The sequence below is a fragment of the Coenobita brevimanus genome, chromosome 31 (genome assembly GCF_032717465.1).
Source record: "Coenobita brevimanus isolate Jiangsu-jjx chromosome 31, ASM3271746v2, whole genome shotgun sequence".
NCBI classification, from domain to species: domain Eukaryota; kingdom Metazoa; phylum Arthropoda; class Malacostraca; order Decapoda; family Coenobitidae; genus Coenobita; species Coenobita brevimanus.
This window is the reverse complement of record NC_136984.1, coordinates 1,122,501-1,130,616: the sequence shown is the minus strand read 5'-3', so window position 1 is coordinate 1,130,616 and position 8,116 is coordinate 1,122,501. Positions and strand designations below refer to the sequence as shown.

The window sequence follows — 8,116 nt, the reverse complement described above, 5'->3', positions numbered from 1 at the left end:
TTTGATTGCCTGGGAAAAACAAACATATTATTAGCTACATCAACGTACATCAATTTCACTATCTATTTATCTATCTATCTATTGCCAGACGCCTTAATTCTATTAGGGGTGGCCGCAGACAAATCGCCTTCATGTCGCCCTGTCCCCTGCCATTTCACTGCCCTGCTCCCAGCTCACACCCCCCTCTCTCATATACCTCTCCACCCCATCCCTCCATCCCATCCTTGGCCTCCCCCTCCTTCTCCCCCCCCTCCACCTTACTCACATACACTCTCCTCATCAGTTTCTCACTCTCCATCCTCACCACAGTCTAAACTAGCCTTAACTATTCTCTAACCCAATCTAACCTAACCTAATGACCATTAATGTATCATGCCAAAATGGAAACCCAAAGGAATTGCAGTAGTAGTGTGGATTTTCGTACATGTCCACCAATATGCTCAAGAAACAATTAATAAAACACTGATAAAAACAACAAGGGAAACTAAATCACCACAAAGTAATCGTTAAGTCCCGTAAAAAATCAGAACAAATATAGAAAACATACTGCAAAAATAAGTAAGCTGGTAAGGTCTTTCTGATGCTTAAACTAAATAATTTTCTTTAGCCCTTTCAGCTTAACTTGGCCTAGATTTTCGTCCTTTTGGAGCTCGTTTCATGTAGCTCAGAGGCAAAATAAGACAATCCTACAACTCTACATCTTTTTCACAGCACTTCTTCGTTACTAGCATCATATTTTAGCGTTAACCTCTTGCTAAAACTCATAAATCAAGCTGGGGAGACAAATTTCTGGCCTGGTTAATGAAAAGTGAGTACAGAATTCTACAACGTTGAATTCCTGATACCAGTCTCTTCTCTACACCCAAATCACGTTCCATTAAATTAAATACCACCTTAACTCTTTCCTCCTCGTCCGGTTGGGTGTAACTTTAATTTACTGAGCCGTAATGATCACAGAAAATAACAATTAATACTTTCAGAGGCAGTTTATAAATCCCACGCCGTCAAAATCCCACGACTCTTCTCCTTCTTCCTTGACCCCTCGCTTTTTGTTTACAGCAGCGTTGCCAAGGATGGAGCACAGCATTTCACGCCCAAAAGTAGCCCAGTAGCCCAACGTCTACTCAAGCGATCCACACATTCTGCCTACTAATCGCTCTGTCCTCTGCTATATTGCTGCCTTTCCTCCTGCTCATCCCCCCTCATTCCCTCCTATATCTTTCCACTCTATTTTTTCATCTCAGGCTTATTCTCTCCTCCATTCACACTCCAGTACATTCTTCTAGTCAGTCTCTCATTCTCCATTCTCTCCACTTTATCACTCAGCCTATCTTTGGTCTCCTCCCCTCTCATTCTCTGCACTCGATTCGTCTCATCCTTGGTCTCCCCCTTCCCCTCCCCTCCCCTTTCATCTCTCTCATAGTCAGTCTCTCATTCTCCATCCTCTCGACGCGACCAAACCATCTCAAAGTATTTCTCCACTTTCAACCACATTCACATCAACACCACAACATCCATTACTTCCTCATTTGTCTGTCTGTCTCTCCATGTAACTCCACATCCACATCAATGACTCAACGCTTCTTTACTCCCTAATTTGTCTGTCTGTCTCTTCATGTCACTCAACATCCACATCAACACCACAACGTTTTTACGTCATTTGTCCGACTGTCCCTCCATGCAGCTCCACTGCTCCTCTCAAAATAACTCCTTTCCACTGCTCTCACTCTCGCATCCTTCCAACAGGATCCAGCGTTCACTTCCATATGTTAATCAGAGCACAAAACGTTTCACAAAACTCATTTCATACCACAGATATCTAGTGCTTAGTTAAGATTCGTCCATTTGTGTATAACAGCGTGGACACGAGCAGAATAAAGCTCGTCAGGGTGGAATGCGAGCTGAGTCAGGAGGGCTGGACATTGCTATCGAGGGGGATAAGGCCACGCTCTCGGCGGCTGTAACAGAGGTGGACGTTCTTTTTATGAGTCTGCCTCGTAAAGCAGAGTAAAGGGCTGCTATGGCGGGGCAGTCCAGCAAATAGTGGTTTAAGGGCCACTCCTTGAGTTGGTGACATGCAGTGGGGGCAGGGTTCGGGCTTCCTCCCTGCTATTTGAGAGAAGCAGGGGTAACCCATTCTCAGGCGACGTAGAAGCACAATGAGCGAGCTGGGTGTGCAAGGTGGGGCGGAGAGGGGTTCTTGCATACCATGTTGCAGAACGTGGGCCTTTGCAACTCACTCTTCGTGATCCGATTGACTGCGCTTGGACATGCTGGCCCCTGCTTTCCGCTTGATGCGAGAGAGGCAGGTCTTGAGGGGGTCTAGTGCTTGATTCCCTAGCTTTAAATATTTGTCTATCTATTGGCAGACGCCTTAATCCCGTAAGGTGTGGCCACAAACAAATCGCCTCCATGTCGCCCTGTCCCCCGCCATTTCACTGCCCTCCCCACAGCTCACATCCCCTCTCTCATATGACAATACTTCTCCACTCCATCCCTCTATCTCATCTTCGGCCTACCCCTCCCTCTCCCCCCCACCACTCACGTACACTCTCCTCGTTAGTCTCTCATGATGATGGGCGAATAAATCCCTTCCCCCTTGCATTTAGGGTGGGGGGGGGAATGTGCTATGTAATCATTCTCAACACTTATGGTAATCTAGAAGAAATGCAAAATTAAACCTACGATTAACCTCAAAATACTCTTTAAAATGAAAATGCGGTTATTTCAAAAAGAGAAAAACTGAAACTGCGTCAAATGGTATAACATCTGAAATTCCTTGTAACAAGCTCAGCTCTTAAAACGAACAACAGTATGATGGTGGAATGGTGTCAGGTTTGGCTACAAATAATGAATTATGGCATTGCTCATGTCCTCGTGCTACCTAACTTGACATTATGCCAACCTTGATAAAAGCTTACATACAAACAGTTCTATCTGCTCACTTCTCTCGGCAGTGAGCTAGCTTTTCTGTCTACATGACACTATTATTCCCAGAAGCATTCCCCCCTTCCCCATCTCAAAGCTGAATAAAATCTATGATATTAGCCAGAGTAAATTATGCCAGCAGGAAAGGATAACGATTAATTTAGTCTACATGTACAGACACACAGCTAAAGTTTTATTGTTGGTTGAGGTAATAAACACAATAGTAAAAAGGACACAAACTTGCACCAGCCCACGGTTTTCAAAGTACCCGTTAAAAATAGCCAACTGGGCGGGAAACTTATGACCTTGGCAACCCTGATATTCAAGCAATATATCTAAACGACCCGAAATACTAATTTTCCATATTAAATGCACCTTTTTCATATTAGAAGGTTAAATGGCAGTTATTTTCATCTTTGTAGTGGATAGGGAAAATTTAGATAAAAAAGTTTGGTTTGTTTGGCTTCGAAATATGATACTACTGGATTGGTTTCCCTTCCTAAATTGTTCCTGTAGCTTTGAAATTATATCTGAAGGAACATATCAGCAATGTCTATTCTTTTCATGGTGTATGGCAATGGATATTTTAAATTAATAAAAGGATAATGCCATGACAGGTAATTGCAGACAACCTTTTGGAATATAAGTACCACAACAAGCCATGGAGGAGGAGCCGCTGGTTGATCAGGGGGGCTCCTCTGTCTCCCTGGAGTCTGCAGTCTTCGTATTTTCCCTGTTTGACACTGGAGCCCTGCTATTTTTATTAGTGTATTATGTATCCTTTTAAATAAATTGAAAATAATAATCGAATCCCTTTCTTCCAGTGTCAGGCATCCTTTCTTTGCTAAGGTTCAATGACTTCAATATGTAATGGGGGGAAAATGATGGTTTATGGTTAGGAAAAATTTATTCTTTTGGAAAATTAGAAACGTAATTAGTTGCTGCCTAGGGGAAGTGTATTAATAAAGAAAAATATTGAAACAGTTAAACATGAAATTGGCTTTTCTATCGCAATTTTTTTTCGCTTATATTTTCCCATCATCATCAGTATAGCTTTTCTGAAATACATCCAACTAAGACAGATTGAAATTTATATGTTTGTCATTTAGTTTATACAGTTCTAATCAATTTTTTCTTCTATATACAGGGGGGCGCGGTAGCACAGTGGTAGCGCGCTGGACTCGTAATCGGGGGATTGCGAGTTCGAGCCTCGCCCGGGCTGCCGTGCTGGGAGTGGTAGCTCGCTCCTGTAACCCTAGCGGGGCTATATAGTCCATTACAGGGCTTAGCTCGGGGGAACTCCATTTCTCCCATTTTTTTCTTCTATATACATCCGTAGCAAATGCACTTTTTAGTATCATGTAGATAAGGAGTGGGGGTTCAGCTTGTAACCTCATTTATTGAATTTATTTCCAGACGAGTACATTAGGTTAGATTAGGTTAAGTTAAATTAAATTAGGATAGGTTAGATTAATTAGGTTAAATTAGATTAAATGATGAGATGGAGGGATGGGGTGGAGAGGTATATGGGAGAGGGGGGTGTGAGCTGGGAGCAGGGCAGTGAAATGGCGGGGGACAGGACGACTTGGAGGTGATTTGTTTGTGGCCACCCCAAACAGGATTGAGGCATCTGGCAATAGATAGATAGATAGTTTAAGTGAGATTAAGTTAGGTTAGATTAAGTTAGATTAAATTAGACTAAGATTGAATTAGGTTAAAGTTAGATTAAATGATGTTAAGTTAGATTAAATGAGGTTAATTTGTTAGATTAAATGAGATTAAATTTGATTAGATTAGTTTAAGTCATTAGATGCAATGAAAGAAAGTGTACAGTAACAGGTAGATAGATAGATAGATAGAGGAAATAATTACTGTAAGTCATATTTAACTATTTTTCCTGAACAGTCATAGGTAATTACACTGTCAGATTTGGAGTGTGACTACTTAAATGCCCAGCAATGTTGCGACCGACTTAATCTGGTGAGTGGATGGCGATGTGCCTTGTGTAACTAATTGTACTGTAATAATGTACTTGGTTTACATGATTGTACTGTGATATTGTGCTTTGTGTGCTTAATTTCACATCCTTGTCGTAGCACCTCTTCAAGAAACACGCGTACTGCTCCCCACTTCACCTCACTTGATGGACATTATGTGTATTGGCCGATGGATTTCCAGTGTCTTCGTAGTGTCCGTTAAATCAAATATTCGGTCTATAGGGGTACACAAAATCGAGGTTATACTGTTTTTTTTTTTTCGGTGCGTTAATTTGAGGTTCGTCTGTTTGTCTTTTCAGTGGGTCATTCCGAAATTGGTGGCTCACTTACTGCTGTCGTTGGTGTTCCTGTTAACGGGCCACTACTACCTCTTCCTGGCCTCCATCCCCCTCGCTGCATTCCTCATCCGAGAGTGAGTAGCAGGGTAGTATGTTCATCCTAACTTGGCCCAGATTTTCTTCCTTTTGCAGCATATGTCTTGTAATTCAGTAGCAGACATCTTAAAGTTATCTTGATTTTGGCTGTCTGTTGTTATCTTTTTCTTTGAGGGAACAATTTTCATCCTTTCATCCTTTTGCTGCATCTATCCATCTATCTATTTATTGCCAGACGCCTTAATCCCATAACGGGTGGCCACAAAAATCGCCTCCATGTCGCCCTGTCCCCCGCCATTTCACTGCCCTCCCTCCGGCACCCCCCCCCTCTCTCATATACCTCTCCACTGCATCCCTCCATCTCATCCTTGGTCTCCCCCTCCCTCCACCTCACTCACATACACTCTTTTTGATAGTCTTGCTCTCCATTCTCTCTTATTTCGTTTTATATCTTTTTCTTGGAGGGAAGAGTTTGTGGGCTTCTTTCTTGCAGAGAGAGGGAGAGAGAGAGAGAGAGGGAGAGGGAGAGAGAGAGAGGGAGAGAGAGAGAGGGCTTATTTCACATAGTTCAGTGGCAGAAAAAGGCAATGCTGCAGCTCTACATTCTTTTCATAGCACTTCTTCATGACTAGTAACTAATTTATTTATGTATTTATTTATTTCGCCACATATTAAGGTTCTGGTGGGGAACTTGATGATGATTATGAAGATTTTGGGAGCTTGATGATGATGATTACGGTAATGACAATAATAATGATGATGATGGTGATATTAATGAAGGTGATGGCAATGATACTGATGATAATGATTGTGATAATAGTGAAGATGATGAAGATGACAACAGTGATGATAGTGATGAGAATGAAGATAGTGATGATGAGAAAAATAATAATATTAATTCATCCATTCATCACCTCATCCTGTGTTGCCCCATGAGGAGCGTAGGAGCCCAGGGCTAGGCAAGTTGGTCCTGACATTTAAGATGAGAGTGACCAGCCTCACTCATCCCTGAGTGGCATTACATGAGCAATAAACCCCAACCATCCCTTGGATATAAACCTTCACCGGCTCAATCCGATTGGAGCGCCGTAATTACCCACTAAACCACCAGGCGCCATAATTTGGTTATATGGTTACCACCCAGCGTAGTAAATGGTTTCCTGGTGTACAGGCAACCATTTGGCTTGTCACTTAGTGTAGAGTCACCCACAGGCAGAAGGAGGAGGAAAGAATGAAGGAAAGAAAGACAGAAGAGGGAGTGTAAAGTCACCCACAGGCAGAAGGAAGAGGAAAGAATGAAGGAAAGAAAGACAGAAGAGGGAGTGTAAAGTCACCCGTAGGCAGAAGGAAGAGGAAAGAATGAAGGAAAGAAAGACAGAAGAGGGAGTGTAAAGTCACCCACAGGCAGAAGGAAGAGGAAAGAATGAAAGAAAGAAAAACAGAAGAGGATGGAAGGAAAGAAGGATGGAGGAGAGGAAAGGGCAGACACCCAAGAGCAGCACTACATTGAGTGAACGAATGGTGAGCGCCCTCACCTACCACACAATGATAATAATAATAATAATAATAATAATAATTTTGCCATTCTTGTTCCACAGATATGTCAAGGTTCCTGCCGGTAACTTTGGTGTTTACGATCCAACGGAAATCCATCGGCTAGGGCAGCTGAAGGCCCACATGAGGGATGCCGTCATTGGCTTGGCCTATTACCTTATCTTCTTCTTTATCTATCTGTACTGGTGAGTGTCAGTGATAAGTGGATAGATAAGAGATGTAGTGGTATTAGAGGTAGACTGCAAGATAATGCAGTGTTTGTGATAAGTGGGTGCATAAGAGATGTAGTGGTATTAGAGGTAGACTGCAAGATAATGCAGTGTTTGTGATAAGTGGGTGCATAAGAGATGTAGTGGTATTAGAGGTAGACTGCAAGATAATGCAGTGTTTGTGATAAGTGGGTGCATAAGAGATGTAGTGGTATTAGAGGTAGACTGCAAGATAATGCAGTGTTTGTGATAAGTGGGTGCATAAGAGATGTAGTGGTATTAGAGGTAGACTGCAAGATAATGCTGATTTCATGTGTGTGGTGTGTCGGGGAGAGCAGGTGGAGATTGTCAGGCGTGAAAGGATTGAACTTGCTGGTGAGTCTCTTGAGTGTGTGGAAGAGTTTTGTTATTTGGGAGACATGTTATGTGCTGGAGGTGGGGCTGGAGCAGCTCTGTGGCTAGAGTGAGGAGTGGTTGGAAGAAGTTCAGGGAGCTGTTGCCTCTCCTGACATTGAGAGGGCTCTCCCTCCATGCTAAGGGATCTTTGTATGCAGCATGTGTTAGGAGTGTAATGCTGTATGGTAGTGAGACCTGGGCAGTAAAGGAAGAGGATATTCACAGGCTCAAACGTACAGAAATGACAATGATTAGGTGGATGTGCAGTGCGTCCCTGAGTGTGAGGCCTGTGGGGGCTGGGTTTACGATGGAAGAGTTGAGAGGTAGGATGGGACTGGAGTGTATGGAGTGTGTGACAACAATAATGATGATAATGATAATGATGATAACCACAATAATGATGCAGGAGAAATAAGACAGCATAGCATAATGATAATATTAATCTGTGTTTACATATTTAACTCCCCTCCTCCTCCCCTCCACAGTCTTCTCACACACCTCCTCCGCTCCAACCCCATCCCCAAGCCTGACTATGCCGATGACACTGGCTTATAGATCTTCACTACAACCAGGAAAGCCAGGAAGCCATTTCAACGCTGGGTGGTAACCATATAACCAACCTGTGTGTTAATTTGTGTTGTATAGCCAGGAAACCATT

At 42.8% G+C, this 8,116-nt stretch overlaps 1 protein-coding gene across 1 annotated transcript; it reads left to right on the top strand.

Moving 5' to 3' along the window:
* Window positions 1-3,589: 3,589 nt before the first annotated feature.
* LOC145395458 (protein cornichon homolog 4-like) lies at window positions 3,590-8,040 on the top strand. The gene is made up of 5 exons (XM_080269061.1): window positions 3,590-3,703; window positions 4,840-4,908; window positions 5,225-5,337; window positions 6,898-7,038; window positions 7,944-8,040. The coding sequence occupies exons 1-5, from the start codon at window positions 3,590-3,592 to the stop codon at window positions 8,011-8,013; spliced, it is 507 nt and encodes a 168-aa protein (XP_080125187.1). The 3' UTR covers window positions 8,014-8,040.
* Window positions 8,041-8,116: the final 76 nt, after the last annotated feature.